The following is a 19,141-nucleotide window of genomic DNA, read 5'->3' as shown; positions in this document are numbered from 1 at the left end:
TTTACAATAATTTTTGCTACAGTTGTTAAATGAATGTGGTTCAAGAACATGGAAGCATAACTTCAAACTGACAGGAGGGAAGTTCAAAAGTAACAGTGTCAACATCCAGCTCGAGAATCCAAATAAAACTCTAGGATCCAAGTTTCATCCTTGACAATTAGAAAGTATTACTTCACAGAAAGAGTAATGGAAGCTTGGAATTTACTTCCAGCAGAGATAGAGAGTTAGTCAACTGTACCTGAGTTTAAACATGCTTGGTATAAATGCATGTCTACCATCCAACAAAAATTAAAAATAAGTAATAAAATCAAAATAATAATTAAAAATAATTAAAACAAAAACAAAAACTCAAAGAATAGACTCGATGTACCACTGGGTCTTTTTTACCATCAGTTTTCTATGTTTATAAATGTGAACTGGTTGCCAAGAGTCCAAATTGTAAGCAAGTGGGGGGGGGGGAGTGACAATCCTAACTTTGAGGATGGGTCATAAGTCACTTTTTCCAAGGCTATTGCAACTTCATTAAATGAATGGTTGTAAGTCAAAGACTACCTGTATACAAAAACAATTTCCATTTAGGAAAGCCAAGGACCCGGGGAAGGGGCGGTGGGGTAGCGGCCATTATAAAGGAGAGCCTTTGTCCGAGGGAGACCACTGTGCCTCAGATAGACGGTGTGGAGTCCCTCCTGGTGAAATGGGGACAAGGGGTTCAAGTGGGTCTGTTGATTATATACCTGGCTCCCTGCTATGTATCAACAGCCCTGCCTGAGCTGGCCGACGTNCCCCAGTCTATTTGCTCCACTACTCAAGGGAAAGATGGCTGATAGGAGAATATTGTATTTTCGCAAAATAATTTGCACCAATTGCAGAGTTGCACCAATTGTGGAAACCTAGAGTACACATTAAAATACTGCAAGCCATGGTATTCCCATTGACACTCAATGGACGCGAAAGTTGAACTTTGAAGAAGCTCAGGAAGAGTATTGATATCTTTGAAATATGATGTTGGTGGAACACTCCTGAGAATATTGGGGACAGCCCAAAAAAGCCCTGAGGGACTATCAAACAAATCAATCCAGAATTCTCGCTTGAGGCCCACACCAACATAAATTATCCTATTTCAGACATAGTATTCCCTAGAGGAGACTGTAATGCTGAGAAAGGAGAAAGGAAAGGAAAGACAACCAAGCAGAAAAGCAGATTGACTCAGTTACAATGCACCACTGGAAGATCTGAAAGATCAGGCAAAAGACAGATTGCCCTGGAGAAAATCTATTTATGTGGTCACTAAGAATTGATATCAACTGGATAATACATAATTATCGGTCACAGTACATATTCTGTACTGATGTCTTGTATATGCTCATCATTTACAAGATAATTGTTTCATTGTACTGTTTTTATTCTTTGTACTGTTTTTATTCTTTGTATATTTTTTTTATTCTTTTGATTGTGAGCCACCCAGTTTGATTTTAAGATGGGCAGCTATCCCAATTATTTATATTTTATTTCTTATTCTAACACCTGTACTGTTCATCTTCTTGAACAGTCTATTCTTTTGATGTTGATTTCATATTTCTTTCCTGGGTTCTATTCAATCGGGAATCGGGGATGTAAAATACAAAGGAAGTAACATATTTATAGGATGTTAATCATTTTTTGGCTATATAACTGCAAACTGTCCCGTAATCGTATTCCGCGCTTCTCCTGTTCTGGGCCTCCGTGACGGTACTCCAGAAGAGGTCCTCCAAGGGCGAAAAGCCAGCAGCCGCAGTTCCGGACTTTGGCCCTTAGAGGGCGACGGAGACAAGCCTCTTTCGCACTCTTCTCACCCGGATTCCAGATCTTTCTCGAACTCCGGGAGGCTACCCGAGGACCCGCGGAAACTGCCGAAGTTCAAGTCGGAATTTCGCGGCGTCCTCGTATGGCAATCAGCCGCGCCTGCGCAGAGGAGAGAAAGTGCCGGTTGGCGGTTGTTGCTCCGCAGTGAGAGAACGAGCGAGCTACTCGCCGAGGTGCCGTCTCCCCGCCGCGAGCGCTGTCCCGCGAGGGCCCGCCGCGGTAACGCGGAGGGAGGGCTGAGGAAGAAAGCGGACCGCACCCGCCGCAGTCATGTCTGTGGTGGGCATCGACCTGGGCTTTCAGAACTGCTACATCGCGGTGGCGCGGAGGGGCGGCATCGAGACCATCGCCAATGAGTACAGCGACCGCTGCACACCGTGAGTCCCAGCCTTCCAACCGCGCTTTGGGCAACAGCCTCCTCTCCGGAGGGATTAACGGCGGCTCGTGCTCTTTCCGTTGGCTCCTTCCCCGCTAGCCTCATGAAACCTTTTAAGGAGCTTTCCCCCCTGGACCGGTGCTACTCCGCCTACCTGGAAATTATTAGGTTGGGGAAAGGCCGGTTAGAATTATAAAGCTTATCTGGATGATGAGCTGTCATCCTAGTTTACAAACCCATAGTAGGTGGGTTCACACAACATCCTAAAACATGGCTCATTGTCATGTATAAACTTGGAAAGAAGCTGCTATGTGTCAGCATGGATCCTGTACTAAGGGAGTTCGGTGTTGTCAAATTAACCGTTTCTCAGCTTTAAGTTAGCTGGGTGTATTGAACTCCAACTCGTTCTTAACTGTCCTGCTACAAGCAGGTTTATAATCACCAAATGTGGAAGATTGTTAGATTGAGATAAAGACTAACTTTTCCAGAATTGTCTTGATCAAGTCTTAAAAAGGCCTGGAATTTTCTTGGCACTATTTTTCACACAAAATCTATGTCATAGTGCTGGATTTCTGTTCTTATCAGTGCTGACATCCAGATATGTTAAAATTCCAACTTCCAGAAATCTCGTTTCTGAATCAAATAAGAGTTTTGGCAGCTTTGGATTGAAGAAATAAGGTTTATCTCTTTTCCAAAAAGATTTTTCTTCTTTTCACTTTAATAAGTTTGGGTTTAGCAGTAAATTTCAGTTGATAGATTTGAAACTAATTCACCATGAGCTTTGGCCTTCATAAGAAAAGCCAACTTAAACATTTCTTTCTTATTTATTTAAACACATCCATTGTTGTGTTATTTTGTTCTGCTGGTCTCATTTCTCATCTTAAAAACGAGAATTACACATCTAAAACATTGTAGGTCTATTAAAAACTATGACAAAAACTCCTATTCTGAAGATTATGGTATCTACTAATCCCACATTATTTTTTTACTTTTGCCCATTGCCATTTTCTATCCATCCATCAAAGTAGCATTGAAATAGAAGCGCTTTAAGTTTTTGCAAACAATTCCATGATAAGGCATTTTTTTCTGAATCTCAAAATAATTGTAACGTGTCTCTTCACTTAAAAGTATTATAGTTGAGGGCAATTCAGGTCACAGTAATATGCACCATTTTTGCAGATTCAACCTTTGAAATAAGCATGCTACATGAGAAGATATATAGGGTAAAAGAAGTTTGCCCAGTATTTCATCTTTTCTGTCTTGTAGCATTTTTCCTTTTGCCTGGCATGTTACTACTTGTTTTATTGCCTAACTTTCAGGCATGGAGGGTGGTACCTGTGAAGAGATGATGTGTAAGATGATTGTAGAGTAGATAGAACTTGTTCACACTTCCCTGTTTCCATGGGTTACAACCAGGAGTGTAAATGGGCAACATCTCTTTGTAGATTTAGCAGAATCGAAAATTTATATAATCAAAAGTACACAATTATTTGTTTTGTGTTCTTTGTTCCTTTGAAAAACAGTATTTGTCATTCCAAATGTTCCTGATATTATTTTCTTTAGTTAGATTTAGCAAAAACTGATAATGAATTGGGTATGCAAAAACATGGATTGTGTGTGCATGAGAGAGAGTGAATGAATGAATGTATTTATGTATTTGTTGGATCAGTCCTAAATTCATCTTGTTCTACTGGTATGTATTCCAAAAATCAAACAGGACTTCAAAATAACTTATCTTTTGCTCAACCTTATCAGTCTTTACTACTGGGAAGATGCTATTTTGCTACATGTGGAGGTTGATAGCTGTTTTATGCTCCTGGGATTACAGTGTTGTAAAGAAATAATAAAAATTTAACTTATTGCTTTGAACTTTAGGATCTTGGATAATTTGCAAACATTTTAAAATTCAATAATTCATGGTTATCCTTAAATCTAATTCAGTTAAAACATTTATTTTATGAGAACCCAGATTGTTGGGGTCAATATGCTGACTGTAAACCGCTTAGAGAGGGCTGTAAAGTACTATGAAGTGGTAAATAAGTCTAAGTGATACTGCTATTGCTACTTATCAATGACTTACATTGCTGATTTTCATATATATCCTTGAAAATTCTACTTTCTGTATTGTCATTTTTTATTTTCTGAAGGTGGAAAAATATTAGTGAAATTAGATTTGCTTCTGCAAAGGGGCTGCTTATGATTCATGGTTGGGTTCTCTGCTCTGTAGATTTAGATTAGCTTCTTCCTTTACATCACCACTTTCCATTATTAAATATTGTATTTGTTTTATATTGATTTTTTTAAATCAAGCTCAACTTCTGTAGACAAACCTCCCAGTCTAGTTCACATGACTGAAATTTATATATATCTATGCTTAATATATACCGGAATTTCAAACTCCTTTGTTCTGTTTTCAGATTGATGAGTCTTTCACAGCCCTATAGGTAACAATTTGATTTCTTCATGCACATTTATAGAGTATCTGTTGTATTTCAGAGCTTGTATATCTTTGGGATCCAAAGCCCGGACTATTGGAAATGCAGCAAAAAGCCAGGTAAACATAAGTTTATAATTATTTCAGTAAAAGTTATCATTTTATTCAGCAGCAGTTCTTTTTATCAAAACATTTATTCACAAAACTCCTTTTAAATCAAAAGCATTGATAGTATTACCACCAGTGTACACTATGAACTTAGGTATTTATGTCTTGCATAAAACAAAATAAAATTTTATTTACAATACTAAGGAATTAGAAATGCATAATAAGAATGGAATATTTTTACTACTATTAAATTAATAAAAGTATTGAAAAACTGTAAGATGAAAGGAATTTTAATATGAGCATGCAAAATTAATACCTTAATATTATTTGACAGATTATTACAAATATTAAGAATACGTTACATGGATTTAAAAAGCTGCATGGAAGAGCATTTAATGATCCCTTTATAAAGTCTGAGAAAGAAAAAGTGCCATATGAGCTTCAGAAATTACCTAATGGGAGTGTAGGAGTGAAGGTGAGCATGGTACCTTCTCTTTTGATGCCTACTATCAGAATATACAGAACAATAAATGTTAAGATCTGGTCCTAACAGCATTTCCCAACCTTTTCAGCTTTGTGGACTATCAAGGGGGAGAGGGAGAGGGAATGGTTATGCATGAGTAGCGTGTGAATGCATGCACAGCTCCATTTGCACATGCTCACCCATTGCTTCCGTGGCCCGGTTCTGAACAGGCCAAGGTCTGGTAGTGGGCCACACCTGAGAGTTGGAGACCCCTGTTCTAACGTACAGTATCTCACTAAATAGAGTTTGCTGATGGAAAAAATAAAACAAGTGTTACATCTCTGTCAACATGAGTGCCTACTATGTATTCTAGTTCGTTATTAATTTAGGTGTTTTTTAAACTCTAGGTACGATATTTGGATGAAGAGAGATTATTTGCTATTGAACAAGTTACTGGTATGCTATTAGTTAAGCTTAAGGAGACATCAGAAAATGCACTTAAAAAGCCTGTAGCAGATTGTGTCATTTCCGTAAGTTTTTATAATGATATAGATACTTACAAAATAATAATGTTATATGACATTTGGAATGATTAGATTATAACATGTTCCTGGCAAGACAGTCCTATTATTTATTTAATTTGGTTTGTTTGCCACTCATCTCACAACTCTGGGCAGCTCACAATATTAAATTATAAGATAATAAAGTTTTGTTTTCTAGAATATTCTTTTCTGATTTCTCAGTTACTGACAATGCTTGCAGAAATGTGTAAACAGTAAACAGTTGCATACATAGTAGACACTTGATAAGCTGAAGTCTGTCCAAATTCAGACATATAGGTTTAGGATGTTGATCACATGTGCTGAAATAATTCACATTGTCCCCTCTCCCTCATTGTTTTGTGCCCAGCACATCGTGAAACTCACATATATTGTTGATAACATTATTTTGCAAGAAACCTAATTACTATATAATACATTAAGTTAACCTAAGTTGCTTAATTAGTTATCAGCTTACATTTGTTGCAGGTAGAGGGCTTGTTTCAGGCATTACAGGTAATCCTTGATTCATAACAGTTTATTTAGTGACAGTTCAACGTTACAATGGCTCTGAAAAAACTGGCTTATCACCATTTTTCACATTTGCTACCGTTGCAGCATCCCCATGATCACATGATCAAAATTCTGATACTTGGCAACTAACTATATATGTACAGGGCTATCCATGAACCATTTTTTGATATTGAAACGTTGACTGCTACTCAGGTCCCTTTCTCTTCCCAACCTGGCATTTTGTGAAAAAGCAAAAGTTGAAAATAGGAAACATGTACAGGCAGAATATATGTCTTTCTGCAGCATTGCGATCTAATTTGATTCAGGGCCTCATAGAGCCATAAAATTATTCCAAATTAAAACTCATTAGAAAGATGAATATGGTGAAATTAATCTAATAGAAAACATTTTCCTACAGATCCCAAGCTTTTTTACTGATGCCGAGAGAAGGTCTGTTATAGCAGCAGTGCAAGTGGCAGGTTTAAATTGCTTGAGATTAATGAATGAAACTACAGCAGGTAAATTTATATTTTACTTGTTATAGCAGTTTTGCTTTTTAATCAAATTCAAATCAGAGTCAAAGTATATTACATAACAATCTAGTAAGATTATACAGTATACAACTAAATACTGAGTTACCTTACTCACAAATAAACTGTTGTCCAGTATGAGTGGTTTCTACTAAAATAAGTATTGTAAATTCTTGGAGCAACATTAATGCATATCTATTCAGAAATCTATCCACCACAATAAATTCAATATGACTAATACCATAATATTTCTAGGATAGCATTTAATAAACAAATATTCATATTGCTTTTGACTCCAAGATAGAAAATTGGCTTTATTTGTGTAACTAAATGAGATATTAATAATGTACCACAAATTATTTGATTTAAATATGTGCACTGTTGTTTCCTCGCCATTTTTATAAAGAAAGATTGCAAGAGGAAAAGTGTTTAAGTTTTATGAGTAAGGCAAATTCTTCAAATTATGCCATTTTTAACTATAAGTAATTTCAGTGAGTTTGTAATGAATATCATTAGAACATAAGAGAAATGAATGTTTTGGAATAGCTTATAATTTGACAATATAAAAAGAACTCTGTTCCATCTTGAAATATTTCAGTGATCCCCATTCCATTTTTTCCAAGCATATGAAATTTCAGTATATCAGATTGGTTTGTTATGTTCCAAAAGTAGTCAGAATAATAGTTTTGCACATAACTAGTTATAGTGCAGCCAGTATTTTGAAGCTAATTTTTAAAGCTTTTCTACTTCATAGAATTTACTCTTTAATTCTTGCAGTTGCTTTAGCCTATGGAATTTATAAACAGGATCTACCAGCCCCAGAGGAGAGACCAAGGAATGTGGTTTTTGTAGACATGGGACATTCTGCCTACCAGATTTCTGTTTGTGCTTTTAACAAAGGAAAATTGAAGGTAAATTGTTGAAGCAACATATAAATAAGAAAGATAAAACAGGATAACGAATAAGCTCAATTCCAAAATAAATATGAGCAATAACATACCAGGAAAAAAAACCTACATTGCTTCATAGCTGTGCTTGAAACTTTTTCTGATATAATAACAACAACAAAGTTCTTGAAAATGACTAAGTCAAGATCCTGTGGGACTTTTGGATCCAAGCAGACATATGGCCCACAACACACCTGATATCACTATTGTGGAAAAGAAAAAAGTCTGGTTCATTCATATTGCAATACCAGAATTGAATAGAAACAGCTAGAAAAAATAACAAAATATTGTGATTTGCAAATTGAAGTTGAGGGTTATGGAGGAAGAAATCAATGGTTGTACCAAGTAATAGGAGCCTTTGAAGCAATACTTAAAGGGCTACCTAGATAGATACATGGACATTTTGAACTTATTAGACTTGAATATCCTGACTTTGCAAAAAACCACCTTACTCGGAATTGCCTATATACTCAGACATTGCCTTAACACAGACATGTCAAACACAAGGCCTGGGGACCAGATGCGGCCCGCAAAGGGGTTTCATGTGGCCCGCGAAACCATCCTGGAAACAGTGAGGGAACGGCCTCCGTTGCCTTGGCCCTGGCCCAGGCCAGCCAGGAGCCAATGTACAATTTTGTGGTGGCCATCTTGGCACTTGCCCCGGTCCCACCCCCTTCTGCCAGAGACCCTCAGATCTGTCCCACTCCTGCCCAGGCCCCCATAGGCACCCTTGACGTGAATGATATAGAACTGGGCACGCCCACCCAGTAGGCCACACCCACTCCATCGCCCACCCAGTAGGCTGCACCCACTCTGGCCACACCCACTTGCCCCCCCCAGGGCAACTGCAATGCTAATGCGGCCCTCAATGAAATTGAGTTTGACACCCCTGCCTTAACAGCTCTTAGATCCTTGGTTAGGACTTGAACTGTTAAGTTTTTATCAGTCCCAGACTGTGAATCAAACTGAAGATTAATAATGATGATGATGATGATTCATGCACGGACACTGCATTAAGACTTTTTTCTTTATTGCTTTTACCATTCTTATTGTGTTTAATTTCATAGGTACTTGCTACTACATTTGATCCCTTTTTGGGCGGTAGAAACTTTGATGATGCTTTGGTAGATCATTTCTGCGAAGAGTTCAGGCTCAAATATAAACTTAATGTTAAGGACAATGGTCGAGCATTGCTACGATTATACCAGGAGTGTGAAAAACTGAAGAAGCTGATGAGTGCAAATACTTCTGATCTTCCAGTAAACATAGAATGCTTTATGAATGACGTTGATGTCTCTAGCAAAATGAACAGGTATCATATTCAATGTATAAAGTGGGAATTATGAGATAACAATTTATATGCCTGAAATATTTAATATTCATTTCTCAAAATAGGGCTCAGTTTGAACAACTGTGTGCATCTCTTCTGGCCAGAGTAGAACCTCCTTTGAGAGCAGTGATGGAACAAGCTAGTAAGTAAATGCTGCAACATTATACAGTATTTAATATAAAGACTTCTTGCTACTGTAGGTCATGCCTATCACATTGAATATTCTTCAATTATTTAATGTCTATAAAAATTGAAAAATAATATTTTGGTATTATAAAGTTGGGTATGTGTGATTTTATCAAGTACAGAAAAGAAGCTAAGAAGAGGGAAGAAAATAATTATCTAGATAGAAAAATGGCATCCACTCTAATAGGCAAGAAAGCAAACAAATTAGGGAAAACATGCAAATGTGGCTTCTAGAATTTTTTATCCGTGAGTAATAGTTTTGCTCTGTGTCACGTGACAAAGAGGGAGGAAGGGTTCTAAGACTGCAGGGATTGGTAATATGTTGAGCAGCTGCCCAATTGCCTCTTCCATAAGGGAAAAAAATGTGGATTTTTTTTTTATGCTCTAGTTCCTGGTCTGATCCAGCCTATTTTTGAACTTGATCTTTCTATTTTTCAGTTCTTCATACCAAATTTGATCCTGTTGTATTTAGTTTTTAGACTATTATCATGCTAACAGACAAGCAGACTGACAGAGTCCTAACCCATATAATTTTGTTTCAATACTCTGTTGATTTGGAAAGAATAGAAAATGTGCTGGAAGGAAAATTCGATAGAAGATTGGGAAAGGAGAGCTAGACTGCACACCTACAGATTCAAATCTAACATTGAATAAGCCATCAAAATCATGAGTTGCAAGAAAAGAGTCTTAGAATTAGGTAACAGGTCCTTGGGATTCATAGACATTGCAGAGATTAGGATAGTGTAGTCATGTAGCTGGCACAAAATCTACAGTAGAGGATGAAAACAAATGAAAACAATCAAAACTAAGAAAAAAGAAAACTGCTTTATATTTTAAACTTGAATAGTCACTAGTTTACTATAGTTCATTTGTTGAATGGCAGTTCTCACTATCTGTATTGGGCCATCACTTAATGTACCATGTACCAGCAGAGCACATTGCTTTAATTTCTGGTTATACTGTATAAGTTCGGTATAGGACAGTGGTGGCGAACCTATGGCACAGGTGCCAGAGGTGGCACTCAGAGCCCTCTCTGTGGGCACGCGCGCTGTCGCCCTAGTTCTAGGCCTTCAGCTGGGTTTTATAAGACTTTTTCACTTTAGGCCTCCGCCGCCGTGTGCAAAAAAAAAAAAAAGGTTCAATCAGTCAATTTCAACTTCTTGCGGGGAAAAAAAAGATCTTGCAAAGTTGGAATTGATTGATTGAACTTTTTAGTCCCACCCAGTCTACCGTTACCATCGCAGCCACGCCCACCCAATGGGCCATACCCACCCAATGGGCCATATCCAGCCAATGGGCCACACCCACCCAACACTCGACGATGCATAAATGGGTTTTGGGTTGCAGTTTGGGCAGTCTCTAAAAGGTTTGCCATCACTGGTATAGGACATCTGTGTATCCAGTTTCCAGATGGCCACAAAGCACATTTAATATACAGATGGTTCTTTTTTCCATTGATAATTGTTTAAGTGTAGGCTATCTGGATGAAGAAGCATTTTCTCATAAGTTCTTTATTTTTTTTTCTATTCCAATAGTAATCATAATAGAAGTAGAAATCAAAGTAGATCAAAACAAGTGAATTGCATTAAAATGTTGCAGTGTGAAATGCTTCTTTTTTAGGATTCTAGTTTCATTACAGTCTTCATTTTGCTCAAACAACCACTGAGCATTTCATGGCCACTGAACATATTTTTCTTCTATGAAACTGTTTTGAGGCTCCATCGTAGAGTTGCTTTATTTTTGTTAAAATATGCCCATTTCTACAGAAGTTGGGGTTCTCATAAACCTTCTTAGATTTTTCTTTTACTGGATATCAGTTTTGGTTTGAAAACATGAACATTTGCAACCTGAACATAAGAAATCCTAAGAACTTAGCATCTGTGGCTGAAAAACAAAAGTTAGTATTAGAGACAAGTTTATTCAATATATCTGCTTACCTTCCATTTAATTACTCCTTTAGAGAGCAAAGGAAGGCATATAAACTATTTTTGGGGAGTCTTTTAGTCTTTTTTAATGAAATTGAACAGATCAAATAGCCTTTTGCCAGCTGCTAATCCTCACTGCCAATTTAGTACTATACACCAGGGATCCCCAACCAGGGACCAGCACCGGTCTGTGGCATGCCAAGTGGCTCTTTGAGTGTTTAAGGTTGCTGACCCCTGCACTATACCATACTTAATTTTGTTATTTATTTAAATTATGTATTCACTTCTGCTAGGTTCTGGGACCTAGCAGCTAGCTTCCTATGTTATATGTGGCATTAATTTCTCACTGTGTTATTTTGAAATGTTTATTTAATACTTACATTTAGAGCCCTATTACCTATAAGAATGGTAAGTACATTTTTAAAACAAAATTTCCACATGTATTCAGAAAAGAAGATTAGGTTTTAATGTTAACAGAAGAGATATACCAATGTATGGTAAAGAAACTTCTTCCATTCTTGCAGTCTTTCCACCAAGTGAATCCATTCTGTCTAAAACTGATTATATTTCTCATCCATAAAAACAAATAATCTCCTGTTTGTCTCCTAGAACTACAGCGTGAAGATATTTACAGTGTAGAAATAGTAGGTGGAGCAACTCGTATTCCAGCTGTGAAAGAACAGATTTGCAAATTTTTATGTAAAGAGATAAGTACTACATTAAATGCAGATGAAGCTGTTGCAAGGGGTTGTGCATTACAGGTGTGTTAATTGTTTTTCTGTTCAGTATTACTATTTAAATTTCTTTGGCCATGCAAATTTATCAAAAGAAGCATGCTATAATTACATTAATCTTCACATTAAGGTGTTGAAGGTAACACAGCTACTTAACTAATTTAACAGATTTTAACCTTTTTGTATTTTTAATTAATCATTTTGACTAATCCTGAATCTGTTCTCTGAAACAACTGAGCTCTGTTTGTGAGCAATGTTGCATCTCTTGTATGATTTTTCTGGTCACAAAAAAAAGTTACTAGTTGTCTCTAAGAACATTGATTTTGCTACAATAAATTTTCTTAGGCTTTATAATTGTGAAGTTAAAATGTAGTTGAGTAGTACCTCATAAATAAATGTGTACCAGACACGTGTGAGTGATACTCCATTTCTTTTCTAGTGTGCAATTCTGTCCCCAGCATTTAAAGTCCGTGAATTTTCCATCACAGATGTTGTTCCTTACTCAATTACTCTGAGGTGGCAATCATCTTATGAGGAAGGAACAGGGTAAGAGTTTTGAGATTTAAAAATATGAAAGAATTAAGTAGATAGTATATCTATAAACAAAAATAGGTTAGATTTGCCATTTGTTAACTTTGTACAGGTATATTATTTGGATGACTTATAAACAAGTCCACTGATTTAACCATGGAAAAACTATTACATAATTTCTTTATTTTGTAAAGAAATACAATTCTTCATGTTTCTGGAGAGAGAGTCCCACAATTTTTTTGGTATTCATAATTGTGGTAAGCATTCTTCTCTCTTTTCTTTTAGTGAGCATTTCCAACATTCATTTAGGCAAAAATAAGGCGTTCTCATTTCATCTTTTCTATGAATATGAAATTCATGCTCATATAACTATTGTGCATTGGGATAGAATAATTTTGAAGCTTAACTGTGTTTATTCTAAGTTTTCAGAAAGATACAGATGTGAAAAAAAGAAAGTACATGCTCTTTGAGTTTTATGGTGTTACATATCAGGACATAGTAAAATCCATCTGGTCCTTAGAAATTCTTAAGAGTAGGTAATGCAAGCTCAAATGAACAACCACACATGACATATTACATCATGTCATCATTTATGTCATCATGTCATCATTTATTTTAATCATGATGATATGATTTTACAAAAAGAAAGCCAAAATGAAGATTCAATAACTTGTAGAACCACCTTTAGCAGCAATAATTTGAAGTAATCATTTTCTTTATGACTTCTCAGTCTTTCACATTGTTGTGGAGGAATTTTGGCCCACTCTTGTTTATAACAAGAGGGCTTTTTTCAGTTCAACAAGCCCACTTTTTCAATTCAGATCACCCCTCCACCACTGTGGTTGATGGTTGGTATGAGATGTTTGTGCTGATATGCTGTGTTTGGTTCACCAGACATGGCATTATGACCGGACATCTCACTTTAGTCTCCTCTGTCCAAAGGACAATATTCCAGAAACAAACTATACTTGCTTAGTATTCTTCTAATTGTACTGTCATGAACTTTAATGTTTACAGTGAGGAAAAAAAGTATTTGATCCCCTGCTGATTTTGTACATTTGCCCACTGACAAAGAAATGATTAGTCTATAATTTTAATGGTAGGCTTATTTTAAAATGAGAGACAGAACAACAACAAAATCCAGAAAAACGCATTTCAAAAAAGTTATAAATTGATTTGCATTTTAATGAGTGAAATAAATATTTGATTCTCTATCAATCAGCAAGATTTCTGCTCCCAGGGGTCTTTTATACAGGTAATGAGCTGAGATTAGGAGCACTCTCTTAAAGGGAGTGCTCCTAATCTCAGCTTGTTACCTGTATAAAAGACACCTGTCCACAAAAGCAATCAATCAATCAATCAGATTCCAAACTCCCCACCATGGCCAAGACCAAAGAGCTGTCCAAGGATGTTAGGGAAAAGATTGTAGACCTACAGAAGGCTGGAATGGGCTACAAGACTATCGCCAAGCAGCTTGGGGAGAAGGTGACAACAACTGGTGCGATTATTTGCAAATGGAAGAAATACAAAATAACTGTCAGTCTCCCTTGGTCTGGGGCTCCAAGCAAGATCTCATCTCGTGGAGTTTCAATGATCACGAGAACTGATGAGGAATCAGCCCAGAACAACACGGGAGGATCTTGTCAATGATCTCAAGGCAGCTGGGACCATAGTCACCAAGAAAACAATTGGTAACACACTACACCATGAAGGACTGAAATCCTGCAGCGCCCACAAGATCCCCCTGCTCAAGAAAGCACATGTACAGGCCCATCTGAAGTTTGCCAATGAACATCTGAATGATTCAGAGGAGAACTGGGTGAAAGTGTTGTGGTCAGCTGAGACCAAAATTCAGCTCTTTGGCATCAACTCAACTCGCCATGTTTGGAGGAGGAGAAATGCTGCCTGTGACACCAAGAACAACATCCCCACCTGATCATTTCATCAATACCTCTCCTCTTTCCCTGGCTATTCTAGAGATGTGAGAGAACTAAGGGAATGTATTGGATTTATCCTCATGTCTTACTAACTCTGCCATGTACTTTGCTAACTAGTTTATGTAGCCTCATTGTCTTCAGTTCATCCCCAATGCACCTCTTTTTGAAGGTAAATCTAGCTCAGTCTGGCCATATGGACAAGTGTGAATATAGATTTTCTGCTGCTTTTCTGATGTGTGTCTATACTTTTTCTTCCTTAAGGGATGGGTGCTATTTTGCCTATTCCAGTGCTATTTACACATACTTCACAGGCTATTTCTAGCCATTAGCACTTGCTGCTGGAATTGTCCTTTCCTTCTGGTACTTAGTAGTTGGTCAGCAGTATGTAAAATTTCCACACCAGGGAACCATCAGCTTGAAAGATGGCTATAGTCTATCATTTGTCTCTGTTACATGCAACAGTTGTCCAAGCCTGCTCTATCATACAATAAGGACAGCAATAATTGTTTTTCTTACCAGCAAGTGACTCTAGCATGAAGGGAAAATTCCATGGTAGGGGAATTCTCCAATCAATATTGTTAAGTTATTATTACCCTTAAATTATCTCATATTAAAACTGTACAGACTGCACTAGTCACTGAACTCATCACTTAGGCAGAGTTCTGTCATTGTTATAATGCATAGAATGCCACTATATAGTTTTGCCAACTCAAACACTGGAGGAAAACACAATATGTCTATGAAGGAGACCCCATTGTTGAACTGCAGCTTTTAAAAGACTGATACAGCACATTATAGTAAACATTTCTCTCCCCTCCCCCTCATCTCTGTGTAAGTGCATGTATGTGTCCGTGCACATGCACACTGCTTGTTAATTGCAAAGACTTGCAAGTGAAGACCATTCTGCAGTTAATTTTTAAATGAATTCCTCTCATCTTCCTATAGATTGAAGTGTTAGATGTCTAAGTCTTGAGTTGTACATATCCTAGCTTATCTTTAAAGGTAACAGTTATAAACGTAGATTTCCTCAGCATGTTATATATTGACTACATGCAGGATCATTTTTCCCTGAATGAATGTTCCTCTAAATTAATATTGAATGTTCTGCTATGTAACTTCCTCAAAATTCTTAGTTTTGTAAAAATATCTAAGATTCATAATGGATGGTTTATTATGAATTATTGACTATACATAATGATAATATGAAAGTAATCGATGGTTTTAAGATTTAAATCTTTAATTCAGGCTTCAGGTAATTAGTATCACAAGATATATTGTGACTGCTTTCCTATTCTCATTATTTGTTCTTTTTAATTATAAGCACTCTTTTTTTCTACAGTGAATGTGAAGTCTTCAGCAAAAATCATGCTTCTCCATTCTCAAAAGTTATTACTTTCCACAAAAAAGAGCCTTTTGAACTGGAAGCATTTTATACACATCCTCATGATGTTCCTTATCCTGATACAAGAATAGGTAAATGTTTTTGTTACTGGTTGAGCATGATAACAAAAAAACTTTTTAAAGATTTGTTTCAAATTATGAGAATCTTCACTTAATAGATTTATAAAACAACTGTTTTGATTACTAATGCCTTGTTTTCTGTGGAGAGTGCTCTTTGTTTTTTGTTTTTTTTAATATATTTGTACTTTTCTGCATGTGTCGCTTATTAGTAACTAGGGCTTGCTATCACCAAGTGGCACATATCAAGTTACACCTTACAAACATATTGTTAGCAATGTAAATTCCGGTTCCAATTATTGTCATTAACTAAGGACTACCTGTATTCTCTTTTACTCAGCTGTTGTGAATTATAGGTGTACAAAATATTTTGGATTCAGAGTATCCTGTTGTGCCCGTACTGACACAATTCAACTAAGCAGCTGTGTTTTCAGCTCTTAACATCTGCTTAGGCAATGGCTGGAGTATTTCCAACAAGATTGAAACAATCACTATTGATTCCTAGCAACTGCCTGGACATTTTTTTGCGGTTTTCGTGGCAAGATTTTGAAATTGGTTTGTTGTTGCCTTTTTTCTAAGGTTGAGAGAGAGTCAGATGCTCAAAGACACTCAGATAGATAGTGCCTAAGATAGGACTAAAGCTCAGTTTTCCAATATCTAGCCTGGTGACATAACTGTTATATCAAACTGATCCTTTCAAAGCATTTTAGATTTGAATTATATTTACATCGCTCATTTGGATAAATGTGGTTGAATCTAGAAGCTTAGATTGGGTCAGGCCATTTAAAATTTGGATGGAAGGCCACAGAAGAATGTTAGAGCTCTAAGCTAGACTAACAGGTTGGAAAACTATCCTGGGGAAAAGGACAATAGCAAACCACATAGATCAACATATTACAAACTCACTTCAAAGAAAGTCCACTAACCATTGATTATCCTAACCTAGGATGGAGATAAACTGAAAATGATTTTGTGCTACTTCTGTTATTACTTACCACTGTGTTAAACAATCAGTTATCTTGATTTTATTTTAAAGTATAGCTTTCCTATTATATGATACACTTGTGCAAGAAATAGAACACATTCTGAAATGGATGTGGTTGCTAATTACCGGTCAGAGTAACAGATAATTCTTAATTGATTTTTATAGATCCACAAAATTTTTTTATGTAGTGCAGTTCCTGGGATTTTGGCCTGCTAGGAACTGAGCAAGAGGGTGGTAGTCATTTGTCTTTGCCCATATGCTCAAATGTGGTCTAGTGACAATAAGGGCTTCATGTTGCCCAGATATAAGTGGATAGGTATAGTTTTAGATAATTAGCTTATTGTATAACTGTTAATGACCCAGATCTGTTCAATACGGTTTAATTAAATAGATATTTGATTTTATCTTCTGATGACTGCATATATAAAAACAATGGAAGTGATTTATAGATATTTTTATAGGGTAATTTTAGTAGGCTGCTGTTGATATTAAACAAATAAATATGGTCACTTTATTTCAGTCTATGACAACATAAACACAAATATGCAAATGTATGTAAATATCAGGCTTCTGATGGAACCACTCAGGTCTCAGAAGACACCTTTGGAATTTTGTGAGGCATCCTGGAATTAGAGAGTGGTTACAAGTTTGGGTAGGGTTTCCCCTGAATTTTTTCCCCTTGGCCACTGATCCAAGGAAAGTCCTCAGTGTATTAAGGAGTTCCAAAGATGAAATGGCAGAAGAGCGCCACTCGTGGGAAATAAACAATTAGTCTGAATTGTAGCACATATTCAAACCTTTACCAGCAACCAAGAACCTGCTTGAAAAGGATGGACTGGAAAACTGTTACAGGATTGTCATGAGGAATATTCTAGGCATCTGAAGGATGAAGGCTTCCTCCAGATCCATTTAGAGTTGGATGCCAGCTGAGTTATTCAGTTAAGTCTTGTGATGTTATCTGGGATGAGTTTGTACTGAACATAGATCTGTGTGCCAGCTTGGCCAACTGTAATCTAGATCCGTGCCCTTCCTGATCGATGAGAACCTTCAGTGAAGTAACAACTGGATTGGGGGTCAGTGAATGAGTCAAGGAAAAACGCTGCCTGCTTTAAATGAGTGGTACTTCTCCTGTACAAGAAACCATTGCTGAACTCAACAGTGCTGGGCAAATGTTTATATGTTCCTTATCTCCCCTTTCGGGAGAATGTTACAGAGAAATGATAGGATGCTGTTGCATAGAGCATTGGAGGAAACTGATTATTCTCTACTGTTTTCAATTAGATTTTAGGGCTGGGCTTGGTACTGAGTACTATCTCTAAGTTGATGACCTTAGGAGTATGACTCCTTGACCTCTTAATAACTTTTGATACTATTAATCATGCTATTCTCCTTGACTGTTTCCAAGTGTTAGGAGTGGATACACTGTTTTGTAGTTCTCCTGATGGAGCAGTTCCATATAGTAGTCAAGAGAGCAATGTCAGACCTCTTGAATATTGGGTACAGAAACCTCAACACTCTCCACTCCTTCTCAACATCTGCATGAAATCTTTAGGGTGCATAACATTTTAGTAGAAGAGTAGGTGTAAGTAATATTCTAATGTTAGCCAGTTTTATATCTTAACTCGCAATACAAACAGAGGATGCTGTCAAACGTCTTCTCAGGAGGTTATTAGAATGGGGAGAACAAGCTTAGTGTCAACGCTGCAAATACTGTATATTCTTGCTTTGACAATGTGCAGAACTGTCTGGTATTTATATAGTTAAACCAGCAAACCAGGAAAGGGGGAAGAGCATAAGGATAGCCCGGGAGAAAGAAACCGGAAGTAAATCACATCTTCCAAGTTGATTGGAAGATGTGAACCATGACCCTAAAATAAGGGAGTGGAAAATGGTTGGAATGTTATGCCTAACGGAAGAGAAGCAGATCTAAGCATTCCACCATGCTGTGCTGACGTATTGTAATCTTAATAAATGCTTTTAGGAGAAAACATGCCTGAAAGTACTTTTAAGTGTTTCGTTACTCAGACACATGACACTTAGTATCAATCTCAGCAAAAGATTGTGTTTTCAGAGGAGGAAACTGCTTAAATCCAGAGATATTATTTAGCTCCCGATGGAATCATTTTTCCCTGTGCTAAATTGGCACATAGCTTAGAACCTTGGTGCTCAGCTCCTGCTTGAGGAGTAGGTTACAACTGTAGCAAGGAGAGCTTTTGAACAACTTTATCTGGTGTAACAGTTACCACTTTCTATGGAATATTCCGACCTGTCTTCGTTATCTCTCATTTGGTATTACAATATGA

The 19,141-nt window shown here is 36.9% G+C and overlaps 1 protein-coding gene across 1 annotated transcript in view; it reads left to right on the top strand.

Annotated features, from left to right (window-relative positions):
- Positions 1 to 2,089: 2,089 nt before the first annotated feature.
- HSPA4L (heat shock protein family A (Hsp70) member 4 like) overlaps positions 2,090 to 19,141 on the top strand; it is a 31,734-nt gene continuing 14,682 nt past the window's right edge. The window contains exons 1-11 of the mRNA XM_015819463.1: positions 2,090 to 2,219; positions 4,715 to 4,772; positions 5,095 to 5,235; positions 5,631 to 5,753; positions 6,694 to 6,793; positions 7,583 to 7,716; positions 8,820 to 9,064; positions 9,148 to 9,224; positions 11,803 to 11,954; positions 12,367 to 12,473; positions 15,735 to 15,868. Coding sequence (XP_015674949.1) covers positions 2,113 to 2,219; positions 4,715 to 4,772; positions 5,095 to 5,235; positions 5,631 to 5,753; positions 6,694 to 6,793; positions 7,583 to 7,716; positions 8,820 to 9,064; positions 9,148 to 9,224; positions 11,803 to 11,954; positions 12,367 to 12,473; positions 15,735 to 15,868 — 1,378 coding nt within the window. The 5' untranslated portion in view covers positions 2,090 to 2,112. The remainder of the gene's footprint in view (positions 2,220 to 4,714; positions 4,773 to 5,094; positions 5,236 to 5,630; positions 5,754 to 6,693; positions 6,794 to 7,582; positions 7,717 to 8,819; positions 9,065 to 9,147; positions 9,225 to 11,802; positions 11,955 to 12,366; positions 12,474 to 15,734; positions 15,869 to 19,141) is intronic.

The sequence above is a fragment of the Protobothrops mucrosquamatus genome, unplaced genomic scaffold (genome assembly GCF_001527695.2).
Source record: "Protobothrops mucrosquamatus isolate PMUCROS unplaced genomic scaffold, P.Mucros_1.0 scaffold928, whole genome shotgun sequence".
NCBI classification, from domain to species: domain Eukaryota; kingdom Metazoa; phylum Chordata; class Lepidosauria; order Squamata; family Viperidae; genus Protobothrops; species Protobothrops mucrosquamatus.
The sequence above is the reverse complement of the archived record's forward strand: the minus strand, read 5'-3'. Positions and strand labels throughout refer to the sequence as shown.